The sequence below is a fragment of the Corvus cornix genome, chromosome 2 (assembly GCF_000738735.6).
Source record: "Corvus cornix cornix isolate S_Up_H32 chromosome 2, ASM73873v5, whole genome shotgun sequence".
In the NCBI taxonomy this organism is placed as follows: Eukaryota; Metazoa; Chordata; class Aves; order Passeriformes; family Corvidae; genus Corvus; species Corvus cornix.
In genome coordinates, this window is record NC_046333.1 from 29,665,687 (window position 1) to 29,688,569 (window position 22,883).

Consider the following 22,883-nt stretch of genomic DNA (forward strand, 5'->3'; position numbering starts at 1 on the left):
ATGGAATTTGATCATTCCAACAATTCTCAGAAAAATGAGCTGCTGTTAGGAAAATAACTCCAAACAAACACTGATTTTGTCCTACCACTGAAGCTGTAACCACAGCACTGTGGCCAAAGAAGGACTTTTTGATCCTTACCAGTTCTTTTGGACATTTTGCTGTATGAAGAAGCATTACCCTTATACCCACTGCTGTGTGGCCGTGGAAAACAGCATGCTTCAAGGAGATCATTAACATTTATGGTGCACTTTGGAAGTGAAAGAATGAAAAAAACAAAGCCCACTGTGACCCCTTTTTTTTATTTAAAATGTGATTTTTCTATTTAAAGATTGGCAAGTTTGTCCAAATTGAACATTAAGGGCAATCTCTGAGAAAAATAAAGAAGCAGGCAGATTATAGTAAGGCCACTTACATTTCCATGGACTCATTAGTACAGCACTAAACAGCTCTCAACTTGCACCTGCTGAAGTCAGATACTCTATTACTGCTCCTTCAGACTCAGGGAAAGGAGCTTAAACACAGCTCAACCCACCTGTCACTAGGCCCTCTGTGAAGATCTGCTGGCTGGGAAAAGCTACAGCTTAATTAAACTAGTGGAGTTTTACTTGCTATCTTTTAGTATTTATATCAACTTGAGACTGAAAAAGACCAAAACCAACTCAAAATCACAAAAGAAGAGCCAACCCCCACATGAAAATACATCACTAAAGTCCACTGTCCAAGGCATCAGCAAAAGTTACATATGGAATATTTCACATGGCAAGTGAATGCAAAACTGCCTTCCTTACTCAAAGCAGTAGTACCAATTTCTAGTGGCACATCCCATTTCCTGAATGTATTCTGTGGTTCAGAAATCAGTGCAGCAGCAGCACTTAGCAGAGCTGTGGAGCGTTGTTTGTCTTGCATACTTTTGTTTGGACCAGGTCCATAGGTTAAATGCAAGTTATTAGGCTGAATATGGAAAGCAAACAGCTGAGAACTTGTGGTCTGGTATGTAAACCAAGATTAGCTGAGTAAATGGCACTGTCTAGCCTTGATTTCTCTAACTTCAGGGAAATTTATCATTTACCTTTTTCTCCTCCCCTGAGATTACCTTCTGCTGTATTTTTCTTTTACTTTGCTTTTATCATCCTGAGCAGCATTTTACCAGGCTGTATTGCAGAACAATTCTCTCCTGTTGTAAGGCAAAACATACTAGATTTCAGGAAGGCCACTATAACTTAGACAAAGGCAACTAGGACAGTATTAATGCAGGCCAGGCTGACAAGTGTCAGCTTTCACTATGAAGAAACAACTGGCTGTTCAAAACCCCAGCCTGTGGAAATCCTTCAGAGGATGGGGTTACTGATTGTGGTAAGAGATTTATTTGCATGGCTGGACTAAATATAGCTAATCTCCTTTATGTTTCTGTTAAGTCACACACAGCTTGAGAATTGAACAGCATTTCTGAAACTGAAACTCCCACCTTTCTAATGTAAGGACTTGGAGAAGTTCATAGATCACACCCCTTTCTGTCTAGATGCAAAAATGAAACTGGAGAGTGGTCATGTCCTTCCAGACCCAAGCAGTCTCATCTAGCCTCTGCAAAGACATGATACTTTAGTTTTCATGGTACATATAGAGCTTGTTCAGGCAGATTACAGTACAATGGCTTCACATAAAACCAGCTGCTCCTGACACAGAAAATCCAGCACTAATGTTAACATGACATCAGTCTGTGGCCTGAGAGCTGGCAGAGATTTTTCTAGAGGAACTGGCTCCAGTGCAGAGGAAACTCCAAAGATCTTGAAGGAAAACAATTTATTTGTGAGTGGGGTTCTGGGCAGATATCAAAACAGGTTGTACACGATGGAAGAACATTTCTTCTGCCCATGGTTGCACAGATTCACACAACCTACCATGGCTCCAGGCAGGAAAAAAGGGGAGCCCTTCATGGTCAGCAACTGAGAGCCCTCCCCTGGCAAATGCACTGCAGTGATGTGCAGTGATTCCTATGACATTTCAAGCTGTGCTGAAGTCTCAGAAACACCTGGCAACTGAACCAAGATGCTACTGCATTTAATTTGGCTAGGCTTGTTCATAGATCCCTGATCTGCACTAACAAAGGGAGTTTTGCAACTCAAGCACAGCAAATCAAAGCTAAATTGCATAACAAATGCAAGGGTCTATACCAGTAAGCAGATTACACAGTTTGCACAGGGCCTGACTTACTACCCACATCGAGGGCTGAGCATACGGACTGCAACACTCAACCCTCTGACCGGTGTCCATCACCAATGCACGCTACCAGCAAAAGGCCTTTTGGAGCATGAACAGTTTGCAGTGGCTTCTCTTGCCTGCCAAAAAAGAAAGGACAGCAGTCTAATCACTACAGTAAATGCTGCTTTCTGAGAAGCCTTTAACCTGCATCATTTATTCATATTCTAATTTCCAGAAGACTGTTTCCTCAATGCACAGCCTCACATACAAGAGGGCAGATAAAACTCTGTGGCACCAGCTCTGCAGCGCCTTGCTTGCTTGCCATCAGCCAAATCCTGGGCCATACCCAGGCACTACCATAATTAGCAGTTTGGACATAGAAAATTGCTGAGAATAGAAACCAGGCAATAACCTTGGTTTCAAACCCTCTACTGTTAACAAATCTCTTTCAGTACCACAAAAACTAGCACTTAATGAAGTATCAAGATCCCAGGCCAATATTTACTGTCCCAGACACAGTAGAGACAAATTCATTCCTCAAGGAGCACCAGCTGTGCTACAGTTGCTGCCTACCTTAGTTCTTGACCCTTCAGGGAAAGGAGCTGGCCCTGAAGAAGTCTCAAGTCTCACTACTTTAAGATGTACTACAGTTTACAGAAATAAGTTTATCTCTGAGAGGATGCATGTGTGGGAGATACACCAGGCCAGGCTCCATGGACTGTGAATATTATACAAATCAGTCCTGTGCTGAAGCATAAACTGCAGGATCTCTTCCACCTGGAACCATAATCAGCAATTATGCCATATCTTCATGCAGCTGTGGCTAAGAGCAAGTAAGGGGAGCTCCCTTATTCTCCTGCACTGTGCATTTTTTTTTTCCCTCCTGTAAGAAGGGAACATCAAGGCTAATCAGCAGCACTTAGGTAACTCTTTAATAAAAGAATTTAGGATGTTTAGGAAAGCATCCTAATGCATCAGGAAGGGAAAAGCAGGCATGCATAATGCATTTAACAAATTCCAAAAGATGGTACAACCTGTTCTCCTTAGAATGCATCAGTCACATTAATATCACTTTCTGTACAGAGATTACAGACCTCATGATGTATCCATCCCAGTGAGTTTCACAGAAAGTTGATGTGATGTTGATAGTGCACACAGCAAAGGATAGGATGCTGGAACTAAGGAAAGCAGTTTGCTTTCCAATGTGACTCTGCCCAAAGCTTAGAGGCAACAGCATCCTCATTTTGCTGGGAAGTGATAAATGCATTTATTATGACATGCAGATGCCAAGGTGTGTGGCACAGCCAAGGACTCACAGGAAATGTGGCCAGGCAACTCTAGCGTAAGGATGGAACAAATCCTCATTCCCTCTACTACTCATAACTTAAACCTATAACCTACTTGAGGTAACACTGCCTGCTCTTGCAGCTCACAGTTGTCAAGAAACTGTAAGCAATATTATAGCTACTGTATTCCTGTTCCTTATTCAGCTCTAACTTAAGCACTACTGCTCCAGAACAAGATTCAGGTGTTTCAGCACAGTACTGAAGTAACTGTTTATGTACCAGGCTGCCTCCACCTGTGGAGGCAAGGAAGAGAGAGGTGGCAGGAGCACTGAGCAAGCACATCTAGGACATTCCCCTGGGCCTTGTGTCTTTTATTGCCACAGGGGCTCCCTGGAGGCTGTAGAGGTTTAAACACAGAGTGGTGTTGGCTTCTGCTGGGAGGAAGAAATTTAAAGAAACAGTACAGCATTGGCAATGACAATGTTAATAATTTAGCACCTGTCAGAAGACAGGTGACAAACGCTCATGCTCAACTTTAACCCTTACTGCCCCAAGGAGAACGGTGCTCCAGCCCTGACTGTAGCCCTCACCACCAGTAAGGGACTCCTCACCCTCCCTTCTACATGTTCTGTATTTATCCATATCCTCCTGTTAGTTAGGCAGCATCTGTTTTGGAATAAAACCCTTTAAGTCTGCAACTAACTAACACAGAGGAGCAATTTAGCTCCCCGCAGCATTGTGTCAGGTATTTGCTTAGGGACAGAACCTGAACTATGTTTTAAGAACTGATTTAAAAAGGTTGTGCCTACTTCTTTGAAGAACTGAGTTGGTAGCACTGGCAGACAGGACAGAACTTCTTCCTTGGCGTGTATGTATATTTTCTAAAGCTGAAAAGAATCAACTCTGGTGCTCAGCTAAGTCTGGTCTCGCTCCTGCACAACACATTTAGAATAGATTATAGCTTTTGAAAGCTCTACAGAAGAGCTGCAAACAGAAATGGCAGTAGATGGGAGCATAACACACTTTACCTGGTAAGAATCTTGTAAGTGAAATACTGCCTAAGCTTAACAGGCATCTGTACACTTAAGGACAATAGGAAAAAAAAGGCCTCTAATGTGAAAAGAGGAGATGGACAATGCCAGGGCCTGAGGTAAATGATGACACTGCTTTAACACTTAGTTGCTTAGAATTTCCCAGCCTTTGCTGATAAACAACAGGAGGTGAATAGCATTCAGGCACACCCCAGCACTTCCAGGAGATTTGATACTGTCCCTCTCATACATCATCTGCTGGTGAGCTTTGTTCATTAGCTTTGACTAAACCATTAATTAAGGGAAAGTCTTCCTGCAGTCCCATACACCTCTGCAAGAATAATTTGATAGTTATGCTTTGCTGTGTGGGTTGTTAACAGTGGGGGACAGTCCCCTGTTAAGGCAGAAGGGAAACACATCCCTTCAACAGGGATGCCAAGTGCAGTAGGAAAGTGTAAGGACTACATACCCCCTTGTAGTCCCTTTTGGGTCCTCAGACTCTACCTGAACAGCCACCTCCTGGACACGGGTTTATCCTTGCTACACAGAAGACTGCATCTCCCCAGAAGAAAAAACAAAGATTGGGTAGTGGTTTTAGATTTGCACACCCTCCAAGAAGCTAAAAACTAATGCAACAAGCAATTACTGAAGGAAGACAGGTGATATTTTGCAAGACAGAAAACAGTGCTTCTAGAAGCACTACCTGTAAAACTAATGTGAATCAAAACTGCCTCAGGGTCACTCAAGTTACACACGCTGCAGCATCACAGCTCTGAGAAGAGGCAGACAGTGCTTCTAGAGCATGTAAGTCTGCAACCTCAACATGGCCCATAAATCTACAGACATATCTAATCTGGGCCATTCAAAATAAAAATCCACTTTTAAATGCATATACTCCCAAGGGGAGCACAGAGGAGATATGAATATCCTTTATACCTGCAGTACCTGCTAGAGGAATAAAGGCCATTAGAAGGTCTCAGTCTGCTTGTCCAGAGAAGAATCACTATCAAACTTTCCCCTCTGCAAAAGGAAAGGAGACAGTAACACATAGATCTGATACCAGAATCCCAGCATTTCCACCCACTAGATGCTCTTTTTCTGCCATACTCCAATTACTCCAAAACATATTCAGGAAGACTAAGATACGAATGGGTCAATACGAACTAATAGAGATGTACATTAGAAATCTTGCTATTTTAGCATCACCCTCTCTACAGAGAGGCACAAAGCTAAAACAGGTCTAGAGCATATTTAGTTAGCAAGTACCTGTCTTATCTCAGTAGAACCAAATATTCCATCCACACTTTAGAAAACCTCCACTCTTATCCTCAGCTATGTATACAGTGATAGAGTCACATGAATAGGTACACAGAAACATAACAGAAAAGACTAGCTGAAAAGACTGCTCCCCCCAGTAACTGTAACAACAAATAAGAGAAACCTGTTTGTCTGAGGGATCTGCTTCTCTCTTTTTGGTAGTGTCTTTTAACTTAAAAACGGCTGCATTGGAGTCAAAAAATAAAGCTCAAGATAGTCACAAAAAATAAAGGATGTATTTTTCTCCAAAGATCAAAACCGTAACTAACATGACATTCATATTAGAGTATTAAGTTCAGTGTCCAGAAAAAAACTCGTCTGCCATATAAAAAAAAAAAAAGATACTGCAATTGCTTTACTGCTCAAGAACCTCTTTGCTCAAAACTGCTTAATTCTTCTCTCACAACATTTTGTCAGTAACTTGATTTTAACTACATTGTACAAACAATTTTTCTTCACCACCCTCATCTTATCTAAAGCTCTTCTTTTGTTCTGGAGAGTTTTGTTGCATGCTCCTCTATAAATTTGCTCAAATGCTCTAAATCTCTGTCCCCGCCTTCAAATTTAATAGGGTTGTTCTTCTTGTCCTTCGGAGCAAAGTAGATGGTGGGGAATCCCTCCACTTTGTAGTGGTCATTCGTCACGTCATTGGCAGTAGCATCCATCTTGGCTATAATTAGATTTTTCTCATTCTTGTATTTTTTGCCTAGCTCATTATACACTGGTTCTAGTTTCTTGCAGTGTCCACACCATGGGGCATAGAACTCTATGAGAACATCATTCTTTGGATCCATCACTATGGTATCAAAAGTTTTACCCACTACCACTTTCACAGGCCCTTTGTTATTTTTTGGCACTGGCTGGGACTTCACAATTGGCTTCAGTTTTCCTAGAAGGAAGCAAAACACAACACTGTTAGAATGTGGTAAGAGCAGCCCTTACAATGTCCCCTAAGAAAGGGCAGAAGTACATCCTCCTGCCAGGGAAAAATCACTGCACTAGCAAATGAACTTGCCTCAGCATGAAACACAGGATTGTTAACTGGTGACCTTTTGGCCCAATAACCTCATGAAATATGAGCAACAGTTTGTTTTGCAATTCCTTAGAACCCTTCCGCTCTTTTTATGGCTGTCCATCCCCAGAGTCCTAACCTGTTATTTATTATTGTAGTCCCAAATATGAATGATCAGCTCACACCTTAAAACCACAGAAACATTTTAGACTTGTAAAACACACTCAGTGTTGCCTCAGGAAAGAACTCTTGGAAGGATAAGCAAAATAGCTTAGAGAACCCTATTTTAGAAACTGTACCTTTTTTGAATGCCAGCACAAACTGCCTGAGTACATCAGAGTCAAACTCTTCTGGCTCCATGGCATACTTCTTGCCACCTTCATCCAGAATGGCAGCGTTGACATCCTCCCCACTCTCAAGCAGACCCAAGTCTTTTATTTCAGAAGAATAATCTTCCTCATCAGAAACAGCAAACACGTATTCAGGGAAGTCTTTAGCCACTTCCAGGACTTTGCCTCTCCAGTACTGGGTAGCTGAAAAACCAGAACATGACAGGATTGGTAATTCCTAGTTATTTAGCGCCTGCTTCCTCTCAAAGTGGAGAAAGGGCAACAGCAGCAAACTTACCAACACGGTAGTCAAAACCGAAGTCCACAGAATAGTAGACAACCACTAGAGGACGCTTGGAGTATCTCTTGGCATCATTGGAAGGCTTGCGATGACCGACCAGAGGCAAAGCGTGTTTCAGCACGTGCTCTTTAATCTCAGATCCATCTGTAGAGTCCTGCTTAAAGAAATTGTGAAAAAAGTTCAAACAAACAGATTTAAGCAGCATTTCTGTTACACATTACTAAAAAACCAATATTGGTACACACATGAATGTGAAAGAGGGAAAGGCGCATTATAAAAACAAGGCTGTCATGACATTCTTCAAACCTTTGAGTACTGAATATTGTAAGGACAAATTATTATTTGAAAATGTAACATCTGGACTAATTTCATAAAGTTCTCTTGAACAAAGCAATACAGTTTCAGTGGACAAACAGATTGACTCAAATATCTAGTGGGAGTACTTCCAACAGAAAGATGCCAGCTGATCATAAATACAGAGAAAGAGAACCTTCAATCCCACACACAAACTTTTTAGCTCTGTACCAGCTACTCACCTTAAGATTCAGAACGTGCATCTTGGGCTCATGCTTTGACTGAAATTTTTCTGGCTGCATGACAACCAGTTTTCCTGGAGATGCTTTCAATAGTTTTGCAATCTCATTGCTGAAGGTGTGATGGAACTTGTAATCTTCTCTCAAACTGTTAGCTGAAAAATTTAGGTTAGGTGAAGGAAAAGTCATTAGAAATTAACTGACAGCCTGCAACTGAGATCTTGAGACTGTAACTGCAAGGAAACTCTCTTCCTGTTCTCAAAGTGACACAGAACAACCCAGTGTTGGACAACAGCTCTCATCCAGGGGTGAGAAGCATGTGAATATACATACAATTCCAGTAGCACTACTTGAATGCTGTTCAACACCCCATCCACTTGAGGAGTTACACTCAAAAACCTTGAACAGCTTCCAAAACATATACAGCAAAACAGTTATTCTTTTATCAGTCTCCTACCTCTTGGCTTTCCTCCAAATAGGTCAGCTAGCCAAACTATTTGCTTTGGGGCAGCCTGGGAAACAGTTCTGTATCTTGCCATGCTGAGGCAAACAAATCAGCTCCTAATCCAGCTATGACAGCAGCCCCAGAATCAGACATAGACAGGTTGCCAGGAATGGTCTAGCTAAACTGACCCAGAAGTGGATGATGGTTCTTTCTCCAGGCTTCTCACCCCAAAACAGTTTTGTGAAGACTGACTCTGGACTGCCAGATATGAAACAAGAGTAACAGACAGCAAACATATCTGGGCTTTAAGCCAAGAAATTGTGGTTTGTTCCTCAGGAAGGAGTTTTCCCTCCTCTTTAGTCCACATGTTTTTAGGGACACAATTACCAAGCAGAGGTATATTCAGTGACTGGCTGACAGCTTAATTACAGCCTCAAAATCTGGTGTGAGCTTATGTTTTGAGTACAAGTAGAAGATCACCCTTCCTCCTACTTCTTATTACTCTCCAACCTTCCCTACTGAACTAGGAGCAGAAATAAATTATCTCTCCATGCCCAAAGTCCTAGGCAGAATCCCAACAGAACATATATTTAATTAATATTTTAAAACTTTCTTTACCTGCTTCCTGATAGAGCTGATAGGTTTTGTCATTCTCTCCACTAAAGACACCAATGATGATGACATCATCCCCATCCCTCAGGAATTCTTGTACCTGCTTGGTAGCCTGAATCTGTTTGGATGGAGGACCAGCCTGTTCAATCATGTAGTCGACAATACCTGTGAGACAAACCCGCCCCCAAAAAGTTGCTTAGAACATTTATTGAACTGAAAGGTTCAGGCATTCCATCTCAACATTGCTTAATACCACATTTCCCACGGACACCTCTCCCCTTGTGCAGCCCTCCTACAATAACTTAAAGAATAAATCAGCAAGACCTCAGTCCCAAGTTTTTAAAGCTGCAGTTCTGAATATTCCCATTCAGGTTGGTTTCAGAAGAGGTGACCAAGCACACAATCCATGGATATTAGTTGATCTTGCAAGCAACCCTCCTTTCTGAAATTCCAGACCCTTCACTGTCTCCTGAACCTGCTATGAGCCAAAGTGCTACTTGAATAGTCTTAAGTCCTTCCTCTTATTAAAACTTAATAATGAGTATTTTTCTAGCCCTCATGGTGCATTCCAGTACAACCAAATCTGACCATTTACTCATACTGCCACTGCTTCACCATGTGTATTTATTTTATATTGAAAGGAGCTGATAGCACCACCATAAGATGTTATAAAGATTAGAGACAAATTTAAACTGCTGGCCTCTGTAGGTATGAGAGCACAATTTTTCAAGTTTCCCAACTGCCATGACATTAACAGGTCTGCAAAATATTTGTGGTCAAGCCCCCAGAAAATACAAAAAGGCATAAGTTGCAGTACCATATTTTTCCCGTGGACCACTGTAGTCATAAGGTTTGCCCTTGCGGAAGATTTTGAGAGTTGGGTAGCCAGTAACATCAAACTTCTTTGCAAGCTCAGTTTCAGCTGTGGCATCGACTTTAGCCAGGGGGATGGGAGGCGTGCGCTTGCTGAGCTCCTGGGCAGCCTTCTCGTATTCTGGAGCAAGCCTCTTGCAGTGCCCACACCTAGGGAGGGAGAGCAGAGCGCATTTTTGACAAGCCATTCAGCCTGCCAGGTACCTTGTACCTCTGAAGTGGAAGAGTTTAATCTTCCAGAATGCAGAAAGTAGAAATGGGATCACTGAACCTACAGAGGACACTTCAGCCTAGGAAAATGTCTCTCTCCAACCTGAAGCTGGCCTCTGTGCCTGGCCTCACACTACTATAGGGACCTTCATTTTTAGAGGCCATTTTTAAACTAAGGACCAGTTCTCTTTGGTTTTCAGTATCTCAGTGTGTTGCCAAATTAATAAATATTGTGAACCTCCAGTGAGGATTTGGATACCACCCCTTGCTGAGACATAGACCCGGTCTAGTCTGCAAGTGATTTGCAACATGATCCTAGATGCAGATTGTAACAGAGGTACACCAGAGCTACACACACCTGCACAAGGCAAAAGTGTGTAAAGAGGCATAACAACAGAATACAGGTTCACCAAGTGTGTTCACGTCATCTGTGCTAGACAAATACATGACTGCCTTCTTGCTTACCATGGAGCATAGAACTCTACCAGGATTATGTCAGCACCATTCACAACTTCGTCAAAATTATCCTGGGTCAATACCAGAGTAGCTTCAGGTGGAGGGGTCCAGTTGGGGTCAGAAACCTCCTTGACTTTGGCCACAATTGCTGAAATACAGTTCAATAACCCAATTAGCAAGTATGCATTTTATCATACCAGTAGCATGTCAAATGCAAGAGATGGTATCAAGAGTTTGAAATCAGAGTGGCAGGCATGATCTTGGACCAATGCTTACATATCAAGCTTACATGAGAACAGTTTCTTAATCAAGCTCCTTTATGCTTTATTTCCTTGTTGGAACTGCCAAGAAGGTCTTCTCTTCACCCCGTAGAGCATCTTATGCACAGCACAGATCTGTACTTTGCAGCACTGAATTCCATCTCAAAACAGACAGAAAAGGTAGTTTTTCCCCCTCTGACTGGAGTTGGGCATATTAATTAAGCAAAATACAAGTGGGTTTCTATACAGTCAATATATAGACCAAATATTTATTGGCTGATCCTTCAGCACACATGAGACTGCCTCCTCTTCTAGTCAAGTGATATTTCTAGAAACCTTCTGTCAGTAACAGCACTACCCACTACCTGCAAAATTGTCCGCTAGCATGCAGCCTGTTGAGAAAATGGAAAATTTCAGCATTCATAGTGTTACTCTGCTTAAGATAAACTAACTTGAGATCAGAGTCCTTCAAAATAGCCACATATTAAGAAACAGGATCATATGTTACTTTGCTTTCTTACAGAGAACTGCAAAGGACTGGTGCTTACCATCTTCCGTCCGAGACCCATCATAGTCAACAGCTTGGCCTTTTTTCAGGATTTTGATGGTTGGGTAGCCACTGACATCAAAACGACTTGACAGCGAAGTGGCTGCAGTAGCATCTATTTTGGCTACAGGAATAGGAGGGTCATTTTCCTTCAGAGTTTTGGCTATCTTTTCATACTCAGGAGCAAACTGCTTGCAGTGCCCACACCTGTCAGAGGAAGACACAAGCAGGTACGTAAATGCACGACAGACACACAGAGGTATTCTGCTGCTCTGCATTTCCAGGATGCCTTCTGCCTGATGTTCACATCATCAACACAGCAATGTTTGCCTTGTTACATGTTCAGATCATAGAGAGATAGAGAGCAACTGCAGCTAATGTACTGTTTGTTCATATCAAAACATATTCAACATGGAATGTATTGCCATATGCTTTATAAAACCATTATAAAAAAATTCAACAACTGCTTTTACAACAAAATTTTAAACCTTGTATTATGCTCTTCCTTCCTTCCTTCCTCAGCAAATACGGTCTCAATTCAACTTCAGCTTCTCCCTAATCAAGGTTCATCCTCTCTCCCTAGCACCCTAAACTGAACTAAAGAGAAAATGAACCAGTAGTTAAGTTGGCCTATATGAAATCTCCCACCCACCATGGTAACACAGCAACTGCTCCCTCTCTGGCCACACCAGAACTCTCTGGGAAGAACAGAGGTTCCTACTGCAAAAGCAGGCATGACAGAGGATACCAGCATAAGAAATGCTAAATATAGCCTGACATGCTAAAGATGAAACAAGAAAAATGTGTGAAAACAGAAAGAAGCATGTGGCAGATAGCCCGTGCTCCTTAGCCTCTCAGCTGGCAGGAGGGGGAGTAGAAAAATAGGAGAGGTGTTTAGTCTATGATGACACACATCCTTCTGCTCAGATAAATTAAACTTCTTGTTTAGTTTTCATGCAGGCAAACTACAGCTGCAGAATTAGTGCCTACAGCCAAGCAGGGACGGGATTCTCTGTGACAAGAACGGCACAAGTTAAAACGCAACTCCAGCTCAAGCAAGATCATATTCCCCCTCTATTCAAAGACTGGAGAAGGACCAATGACTAAGTCATTTTTTTATCACTAAGCCACAAAGGAAAAGAGGTTCTGGCTGCAACACTAACTCAGCAACTACTGAAAATATCTTCTACTCTTGTTTTCCTCCAGCAGAGAATGTGTTTTCTCTTGCATTCTTACAACAAAAACCACCCTTAATATTTTTGTCGTAAGAATGCAAGAGAAGACACATTCTGGCCTAAATCCTTTGTCTTGGTTATATGCAGGTAAGTCCATTGTAGCTCTCTGGAGCAAACTAGTGGTGCTGTGTACCTAGGGGTGCCAGCAGAACTGCCATCATTAGGTAGATGTATGAGGCACTGCTTAAATTGATAATACAAACAAGCTATGTCCCTAATCACACCACACCCTTCTGGCAAGGACAGAAATGAGAATTTGGAAAGGAAAACCTTCTAGCAGTTCCCCTGCTAGGGAAACCTTCATTACTCCATCTAGATGAGCAAGTGGTCACATTCTCAGTGGTCCAACACTGGCACAGGATGATAGCAGGCTGCAAGACCACAGTGCATGACTTTTCTGGGCCTCACTGGGATCATTTCTGTTCCCTGTCAGGCATAAAACAGGGATAGAATCAGTCTTGTGCTTCCCTTGGCATGGGATCCTTGAGCATGACCCACATCTGTGGCACAGGAGCAGGCTGTTGGTTACTGCATGGTACAGGGGCAGGGAAAAAAGGTTCCTCCACACCACCAGAACCATCTCTTTCCCTGGACTATAGCAGAGTGCAGGGCATCTCCTGCAGGCAAGTTACTGCTATGTCATCTTTAAAATGGCAACCCAAGTTCACGTTTTAGGAGCATTGATGGCAGAGAAGCCCTCTGATACTGCACCCAAGGAGGTGCTGCTGTGAACCCACCATGGTGCATAGAACTCCAGCAGCACAGTGTCCTTGTCTGCAGTAAAGGTGTCAAAGTTTGCATCATTCAAGACTAATACACCATTTTCTTCTTTAACTACAGAATCGTTGTCATCTTCGTCATCTTCTTCATCGTCATCATCGTCACCATCATCATCAACTTCTTTTGTAACAGATTCTGGAAAAGTAAGAATATGATACAGATTAGATTGTGTCAAATTTAACATTAAAGTGACAGTACCAGATTAAAGACAGCTCAGATATCTCCTGTGGCTAAGAAAAGTACCCACACAATGTAGTTTCTGCTCCACATACAGTGACAGCTATCTCCGTTTGCAAAGAGCTTGGACTCAGATATTTGACCATTTCAATTTTGTCCACACTCCACCAGCTAACACTGTTAATATTTCAGTAAAGTATCAACAGGTATTTCACATTTCAGGGTGAACTAACAAAACAGACACAAGAAAATTAAAACTCACAGAGCTATGCAAGAGTTGCCACTAAGGTTTGCTGGACATCTTGTTGAAATGCGGGCAGTGAGACATGTTTTGCCAGGCAAAAAGGGCACACAGATGATACCTGACTTCAAACAGAACCCCTTCATCATTAAGCAGAACAGCTGTCCTTTAAGTGTAGCCAACTTGAGGTTGGGAAAATCAGTGTCTTATACCAAAAAAGCAGGTGTTATCTGTCCCCAATGCTTCCCTTGTACCCCTACTCACAAGACCTGTAACACCACAATAACTATTTGCTGCTTGTCTGAAGGTCTAACAGACACAGTTGCGACAAACACAAATGTTCCAATTTCGCTACTATCAAGGTGGTTTAGAGGCAGCGCTTCAAAATCGTGCTTCTTTGCTGACTGCTCCATCCACCTCTGCCACTCATTTTCACTTACAGTGATGTTTCAGGTCTGCTATTCATCGAGGAGTCTTTCCGCTCACAGGAGCGTCGATCACGCTGCTCTGGATCAGCACCAGGCTGCAGCGAGTGTAAAATCAAGTAACTGACTGCAGGAGTCCCATGAAAACCCACTCCTATGCACCTGGCAGATGCCAGGTACTCTTTAAAAAAAAAAAAAAAAGAGGAGTGAAAACTTCTTTCAAAGAACTTTTGGGGAAGCCTTTGATTTAAGGCCACTGGTCCAGAACAGGCCTTTCAAGGAGAAAGCAGACTTGTTAAATTACCGAAGCAAAATTAGCACGTGAAAGCTGAAGCCAGGGCATTTCTACTGGTTCATTCTTTGTTGGCTTGGAATTTGAGATGGTTTCTTCAATACCTGACCTTTCATATGTTCCTTTAAACGTTTTTTTTAAAAAAACCCTGCTATCTTTCAAGGAAACCAGACCTTTCTGAAGGATTTTAAAGGAATTCCAGTTACAGAACAAGTAATGAAAATATCTCATCCCAAATGAAAACTGTAAAACAATGAAGGTACGTCCCTTTCGACCAGTGGGATTCCCAGGAGTAGGATGGAAAAAAAAATTTAAAAGGAAAAAATAATTAAGGTTTCTTGTTCAAAATTATCTTCTATTTAACTGGCTTTTGACTGAGCTGAGAGGAGTTACTGCAACAGTGTTCTGAAAATACTCTGATTTCATCAGGAACTTGAAAGTTAAGAATGATAAATATGTGCTATACAGGTATGAAAAAGAGAACAAAACAAATCCCACTTTTCTCAGACCAACAGCAGAGCACTCTCACAATGGATAAAATTATGCCATTAAATTGCAATAACTATTTTTTTTAGAAAAAAGTATACAAAAACAAGCCTATATGCTCTCAGGAAAACAGTATGCGCTCTTGAAGAAAATATGTTTATTTTAATGAGAGGTCAACTCGTGGTACCACGAAGCTTCTGATGAGGGGAGAGATCACAGGAGATCATTTATCACACAACAGTAGTCAGCTGGATCAGGTTTCTTTAACAAGTACTAGTGTTTCACCTGATCTTTGAAGCAGCTAAAAGCACTATTTGCAAGCAGACAATGCCTCCTGTGTTGCAGCACTTGCTCACCCTTGAGTGAATCTATGCCATCCCATACCTGCAGGACTGCCCTGGTGGAACAGCTGGGTTTCTGGGGGCTTCAGAAGGCAAAACTTCTGCCTCACATGGGTGCCCGGCAGTTCTGAGGGCTGTGTTTCACCGCAGGGTACTCCTGGTTGGCCTGTGCCTGAATTCCCGGTCATTGCATTCCTGGCAAATTGCTTCAGATACGATTTTTCCTGACACAAAGGAATGTGAGCAAAACTAGCTGGCCAGTTCTGCTCATGCACCTCAAACTATCCACCAGCTTGTGATTCTTGTCCCAGCTCACTCTGCTCGCTACCCACCCCCGAGAGAGACAAAGACCACAGCAGCTACTGTGGCACCTGTTTTTTAGAAAAGCAAGAGCAAGGTATCACCTGCAAAAACATCCTGCAGGGGTGGAAAATGTAACTACTAGATCCACCATCCCTCACTGAAATAATTTTGTATCTTTCCCTGCGAGTGGCTGTGCAGCCTGCCAACGTCAAACTTCCCTGACAGTGACACATTGTCAGGGGCATTATACACACCCACTTCCTCCCCCCTGGAGATGGAGGCAGGACAATAGCACTATAACAGCGGGACTCCACCTTTTCCCGAGTGGCTTAAGGAGGGTGTGCATTAAAAAAAAAGTTAACCACACCTAGATATCGGTCCTCAAGAGTGCAGACTTACCTTCTGTAGCCTCCAGCTTCACCAACACCTAGGGCTATCATAGCTACCTCTGACACCCCTTTACTGTTGAGAATGAAAGACCTGTTTCAAGGACCCAACCAAGCACGGGAGGAACAAGCAGGACGCTTTTTTCATTAAGACCAAGAAACTTTCCTCTGCATTAAAGATTTACAATTTAAAGAGAACAGAATGAGTCTGCCCGTGACACCTCAAGTGGCAGGAGTATCTAATAAATACTTGCGTAGGTCAGATCATGAAAATAAAACAGCTGCCCCCAAACTGAAGTGTCTTTGTTTCTTAAAGTGACTGGCAAAGCCGGTGGACAAACCAACAGCTGTGACAGCTGTGGCTAAAACCTGCCCTCTGGTAAAATATGGGTCATCCCCTTTTAATGAAAAGAATTATTTTCACAAATTTCAAGAGATTACTACACAAGTCAAAAAACATGATCAAAAAGGTACTTATTTTAAGACTTGAAGTACATGATGCTGGCTGGCAGGTCTTCTTCAGGATGACAGCTACTCTGAAATTAGTTCTTAGAGAAACTCCAATGAATACTCAGTATTTATCAGAAATATGGCCTAGTAACATTTTCTTAAACAAAGCAGATCCTGTACAAAATAGCTGCATCCAGACATCAGTGACTTGGGGATTCTGCCTGAAAGTTTCGTTTTGAGGACCACACTGTTCCCTAATTGGATGAGCTCAGTTTTCAGAAACCCAGAACTCAGGACTCATCATCTGTTGCTAGGGCATTCAAAAGACTTTCAACAATATCAGCCCCACTCAGTCTTTTCTGTGGTGGATCCTCTACATGATCTCTCCTTTCCTGTCATCAGGATGCTAAGGGTATAGCAGTCACGATCCAGGCTAACCTCACTTTGAGCATATTCACATCCCTGCCCTAGTAAAACCTCACTTCCCAAATCATGCAGTGCAACAAGCTGGGTTTGATCAGAACTTTTCATCTCCCCAACAATCAGTGTGCATAAGATTACTTCCTTGTTGCAAAGTAAATTTATTCCACTTCACACAGGTCTGCATTCCAAGGGCAAAAATGGAAATCCCCAACCATGTGCACTTTTAAGGCAAAGGCTTTGTAAAGCCTAGTTCATGATCTATATACAAATTCAAGATACACAATAGAACCTGGAAAACGATTCAAGCTGGGCAAAGGATTAGTGTTCAGCTTCCACACAGCAGGAGATACTTCCATCACTGTGTACCTTTGATCCCGAGAATTCCTACGATGAGAAGAACAGCAAGCACGGGAAATACTGATGAGAGCCTGCCCACAAGACGCTGAGCCACTGCTGCCAGCCACAGGTAACACTGTAACATCACAGGTGTTACTTCATCCTTTGAAGGTAGCAGAGGAAATCAGCACTAGGCTTTGCTACATGTTACACAAAAACCATAATCGTGTTCTAGCTAAAAGCAGAGAAAGAGGCATAGTAATTGTATTCCAGTTTGCAACAGAAAAAAAGGGAAGAGCTCCTAAAGGAGGAAAAGGAAGATTCTTTATCTCCATCTCCTTACTGCAGATGCCATATCCTTTAAAACAAATCTCTTCATCCTTATCCTACAGATCATACAGTTAGTTACACAAATAGGATAACTGATTTAAATGCACTTCTGCAAGTTTTAGTGCCTGTTCAGCGAGCAAGAAGTTGCAGGACATGAGTTCAGAAAGAACTTCTTCAGAAGGAAGAAGTTCTTCCATAATCCAGTCTCTCTAAAAGCCCTCTAATACTTAAAATACAGCAGTGTTCATGTAGGAAATATGAAAGATGCATAATTTACCAAAATCCACATGAAAGAAACTTAAAACCAAAAAAAGAAACACCTTCAAATGTCTGCCTCCTACATACAGGCACTAAACTCAATAAGCTTGAGCAGCTTTGTTTCAGCTAATTTTGGAAAGGAGGAGACACGCGTCAGTGAAATTCAAAGACAGTGGGAAGAAACACCAAGAACATGGTAACATTGGACCTTCCTTCTGTGAAAAAAAAGTAAAAAATCAGTTTGAAACACGAAGAATGCACAGATTCCCTGAACAAAGGAGTAAGTAAAAGAATGCTCAGTCACAGAATCATAGAATGCTAAGGGCTGGACGGGAGCTTAGAGATCTTATAGTCCCAACACCCCAGCCATGGGCAGGGACACCTCCCACTAGACCACTGCTTAAGGTCTTGAACACTGCCAGGATTGGGGTATGCACAACCTCTGTGGGCAACCTGTTTCAGTGTCTCGCCACCCTCACAGTAAAGAATTTCTTCCTCATATCGAACCTAAATTTCTCCTCTTTCAATCTGTACCCATTACTCCTCGTCTTATCACCACCGTCCCTGATGAAGAGACCCCCTCCGGATAACGAATCGCAATCTGTCCGACATGAGTCGGAATAACGAAGTCGCAAATTTCCTGGTGATCTAAAAGCCGGGGATTGCCAACACGGCTAATTGTTAGCTTGCTGTTAACTTCGCGCTTGGGAGAGGCGAGGCAGAGCCGCCCCACGGCGCAGGACACACGAGCAGCGCCGGGACAAGCGGCTCGCGCAGACCTCAGCCCTTCACGGGGCAGGCTCATCGCCCTGCGCAGAGGCCTGCGAGGAGCATCCCAGCCCCAGCAGGGCCCCGCCAGCCCGGGCTCCCCGCAGCGCACAGAGCCGGGGCCGCGCCGGCCGCCTCCCGCGGGGTGACCCAGCATAAGCCGCCGGCCCGGCCCGGCCCCTGCCCGCGCTCACCTCCGTCGCCATCCTCCTCCTCCTCCTCGTGTGCCGCCGCGCCCCGCGCCAGGAGGGCGATCTGAGCCAGCCCCAGCAGCAGCACCAGCACCCACAGCCCGCGCATCCTCATCGCGCGGCTTCTCCCAGCCCGGCCCGGCCCGTCCGCTCCCTGCGCTGCGCTCTGGCCGCCGCCCCCGCCCCCCGAGGCACGCCGCGCCCGCTGATTGGCTGCCACCCCAACACGTGCTTGGCGCGGCCGCCAATCAACAATCGTCACGAGGGCCTCCGGCGCGGGGTGCGTGGGTTTCGCGGATCCCGCGGCGCCCCCGGGGACCCCCGGCGGCAGCGGCCGCGGCGCCGCGGCGTGACACGGGCGCTACCAGCCGGAGCGGCGGGGAAAAGCGGCAGCACCGCCGCGCACAGAACGGCCCGGCTGCTCTGAGGTGCCGCCCCGCCATTGGCCGCCGCGCCGCCGCCAACCGCGGGCTGCCACGCGTGGAGCGCGCGGCCGCTCCAGGGGCGGGGGCGGGGGCGGGAGGCGGGAGGGACGCGGCGGCCCCGCCCCGAGCGCGTGAAGCCACATCGCCCTTTGGGATTGGCGGGCCGGCGTTGGTGGGCGGGGCCGGCGGCTCGCGGCAGCCTGTGAGGGCGCGCCGCGTGCGGCGGGGCGGGGCTCTCCCGCGTGGGGGCGGGGGGGGCGGGGCGCCGGTGAGGGCCGTGCTGGGGCTTCTTGGATTCTTACATTGTGAGAGTGGGATTTAGGTAAATTGCCGCGGACGGGAAGGGTGGCATGGAGCCGTTGCGCCTGGGGGTCCCACAGGGGCCAGGGAGGGTGCGGCGCAGCGAGCCCCTCGGTAGCGCCGTGATTGCACGGGAAGGTGTCACGGCGCAATTTCTGTCGATGGTTATCCAGATGCTTTATCTTGTGAACGTCTAAGATGCAGCTGGATGGTGCCAAAACCTCGGCTTTTGGTGCTAGAATTGCCAGTCTGGCGCCACACTTGGGCAAATTGCAGCTGCTCGTAGGCTCATGGAACAATTATTTTAGTTTTTACAAAACTTTTGACTCTAGAATAGGTAAGTTGTAAGTATAAAGCACTGCCGAGTTCAGTGTGCGGCAGTTACACTGCAAAAGAGTAGCAGTAGTTTATGATAAATGTCTTCAAGGTTTTGAAAGGCAAGCTTAAAATATAAACGCCACAATTTTAGAGGTTTAAGACATTGCATTGTTCTGAAAGGCTACTGTTCCATCAGTTGCCGTTTGACATTTGCAAGTGGTCTGTAGGTTGAACAAAAACCACATTAAAGGCCTGCTGTGTTCTGCATTCTTAAGTTATAGCCTGGAAGTCAGTGCCTTTCCTCAACTCAGCTGCCGGACAAGTTATCTTGAAAATACAGCAGCTGATACAGGAGCAGTTTTTTAACTTACTTGGCATACCACTAGAATGGAGTGAGACCTGATCTGAACAAAGTTAAAGCTGTCTGGATCCTGCCAAAATTGTGATCCTGATCCTGCCTGGTTTTGGTATAGATATAAATATTAGTTTGGTTAACACTGATATTCAGTAATTTGATGATAGCACATAATCAGATTGGGCACTCCATGTTCTCAGTGGGAAAAATTAAGAGTATGGAAGGCTTTTATTTAGAGTCTTGTTCACTTTTTAACACAACCCTTGATTTGAATATCATCTTGGTGTGCAAAATATTTACTGTCTTTGTCCTCCAAGTTTATAAGAGAGATAGTGGCTATTGTAATCCATATTTTTCAGATTTATTGGAGATTTTCTAACTGACAGTGGTCTGTCAAGGTAGAGGAGTACTGTCAGGCCTCATACTTCGTGGCATTGTCCAGGCCATTGCAAAAATGGTTAAAATAGCTTGCAGAAAAAGTGAGCATGTAAAATGGGGAAGTGGTATCAGTATTGCTTTTGTCTGTTGGAGTGTGAAATACTGGATTAAATGCTTTTTCTTTCCTGATGAGTTTTATGGTTATTGTGGTTTCTGTCTAAATAGGTTAACCAATTGAAAAAGGAGATCAGAAAATTTGCTAGGCAATCAAAGGTGCCAAGTACCAACATCCTGCCAGACAGCGGAAAGAAAGTGCAAATAGTACAAATATAGGGAAGGTGGGTTTATTATTCTTATTTGGACTGCAGAGAAAAGCCTGGAAGGAAGAACCCCTGTGATCCCTGCTCAGCCAAGGACAGCCTGACTGAGAGATTTGCTGAATTGTCAGTTCATTGTGTGGGGAGTTACAACATCGGTAGCCCAGATGGATCTTAGGCACGTCTCACTAGACAAACAGGGCCTTGGCAAAAGACCATGGTCTGGTCTGTCCTCAAACCTGCAGGGCTGTGCCTGTCTTCCTAGATTAGGGTTGCACAGGATGGCACAGCGAGTATGGAGTCGCAAATGGGACACCAAGCAGACGCGTGATTCATCACAGACCAGCTGGGGTGCAAGCTCCATGCAATTGTGAAATACACTGCGCACTTGGAAGAGCGTGCCAGCTGTGCAGCTCTTCCAAAGGATTCCTTCCTGCATTCTGGAGGCCTGCTTACCTGTGGGACTGACCATATGAAGCTGAAAATCCTCTAGGCTAAGCACTACTGGTAAGAGCACTGCTGCCTTTTGCCAAGTGCTCGTTCCTTATGTAAATTAATAACAGGAACACTCTGCTCTTTGCCAGCAGAGTCTCTAGGCAGAAGATAGGTGGAACACAGCCTAGTATAGGGTCATCTATGGGTTAGATGCATGGAAAAGTGAATGGCACAGGTCTCTTGCAGCTTGTCTGATTGTTAGAAATTGGCCATACAAATCCCTCATCCCAAGACACACTGGAGGGCCTGGAAAGCATGAGGCCTCGCAGATACCTGATAGCAGCTGTTGTGCTGCAGAAAAATACAGGTATTAGTGCACTCTGGTTATTTGAAAGTGGGTTGCATTTTGTGCACACTGTGTTTTCATAACCTGATAAGGTGTTAACATCATTATTGGCGGACCTGCATCCTCGGGAACAAGCAAACTATTGTAGTTCTTAAATATCCTTTTTCTCAGGAACATTCAGTAAGTGTATTTCCTGTTGGTTTAAGTTGCCAACGGCTACCTTAAAGCCTTCACAGGTTGTACCTGTGTTCTCCAACATCATCAAGTAGTGGACTGTAGAAATCTCTCTTTGTAGCACACTGTACTTTTCTGCTTCAAAAGGTGGCCTAGACACTAGTAATACTGTACATCATTCTGTACATTCTGTGGGGTGCAGCTGTTGGTCTTAGAAGATGCATATTCAGCACTAAATATCAAAAAAGAAAAAGCCAATGTTTGTTCACAAAAATCCTGAAAAGTTTAAGGCATGTCAGACTAAGCTACATGGGTCTAACTTCTGCTATTAAAACATATTACAATCTCAAAAGTAAATTTGGACCTACTTGGCCTTTCACGGTTTGTGAGTCGACACAGGCAGGCAGCTGGGACAACGACGAACTCGCAGCACGAACTCAAAGTGTAAATTGAGGTAAAAATGTAAGGTTTGAAATGGCACAGTGTCACAGGTGTTTTAAATGATTTTTCTGGTAGTTTTCTTATGAACTTCAGTTATCTTGTTTGCATAATAGCTAAATTTTACATGATGTGTGTTGCCTTGCACATAATCTTCATGTAAATCACTTCAGTGAACCTCAAAACAATGCGTAAAATATCCATCCTGATTTGCATTTCACCCAAATCTAAAAACAATTTAGAGCAAGAGAGACACTTGTAGAACTCATCATTTTTTGCTCAGTGGGTGATTCCTGTATTATGATGCTTATTTTAAAATACCATTCAATAATGTTCAGTCATCATTGTATGAAGACCATAGAAAGTTCCATATGAAAATGTTCCACTTCAATGCTACTAAATTCTTGCCAGTTAATGAAATCTGGTAAGTCACAGTAATATAAATACTATTGATTCCTGTATTACTCTCTTGTTTTGCTGCAATGATTTTGAGTGTCTATCTGGATGGCTTTTTTTTTTTGCCTTTTCTTTTGCCTTTTCTTTTTTTTTCAGGGGCCTGCTTC

At 43.8% G+C, this 22,883-nt stretch overlaps 1 protein-coding gene across 1 annotated transcript; it reads right to left on the reverse strand.

The window, feature by feature from the left end:
- Positions 1–283: 283 nt before the first annotated feature.
- Positions 284–19,012, reverse strand: PDIA4 (protein disulfide isomerase family A member 4). The gene is made up of 10 exons (XM_039548170.1): positions 18,838–19,012; positions 13,385–13,562; positions 11,414–11,619; positions 10,615–10,753; positions 9,884–10,089; positions 9,073–9,231; positions 8,013–8,164; positions 7,474–7,630; positions 7,146–7,379; positions 284–6,723 (listed from the first exon to the last, which is right to left on the reverse strand). Exons 1-10 carry the CDS (start codon positions 18,947–18,949, stop codon positions 6,308–6,310), a joined length of 1,959 nt encoding a protein of 652 aa, XP_039404104.1. The 5' UTR covers positions 18,950–19,012; the 3' UTR covers positions 284–6,307.
- Positions 19,013–22,883: the final 3,871 nt, after the last annotated feature.

What these genes read in the sequence shown, in the direction of transcription:
- PDIA4 (XM_039548170.1), bottom strand. Translation starts at nt 18,949, where the DNA reads ATGAGGATGCGCGGGCTGTGGGTGCTGGTGCTGCTGCTGGGGCTGGCT. An exon ending in TGGGTCTCGGACGGAAGATG is followed by an intron (nt 10,754 to 11,413) that starts GTAAGCACCAGT and finishes ACTGTATTTCAG; the next exon opens with CAATTGTGGCCAAAGTCAAG. An exon ending in TCAGCTCTATCAGGAAGCAG is followed by an intron (nt 8,165 to 9,072) that starts GTAAAGAAAGTT and finishes TAAATTTTTCAG; the next exon opens with CTAACAGTTTGAGAGAAGAT.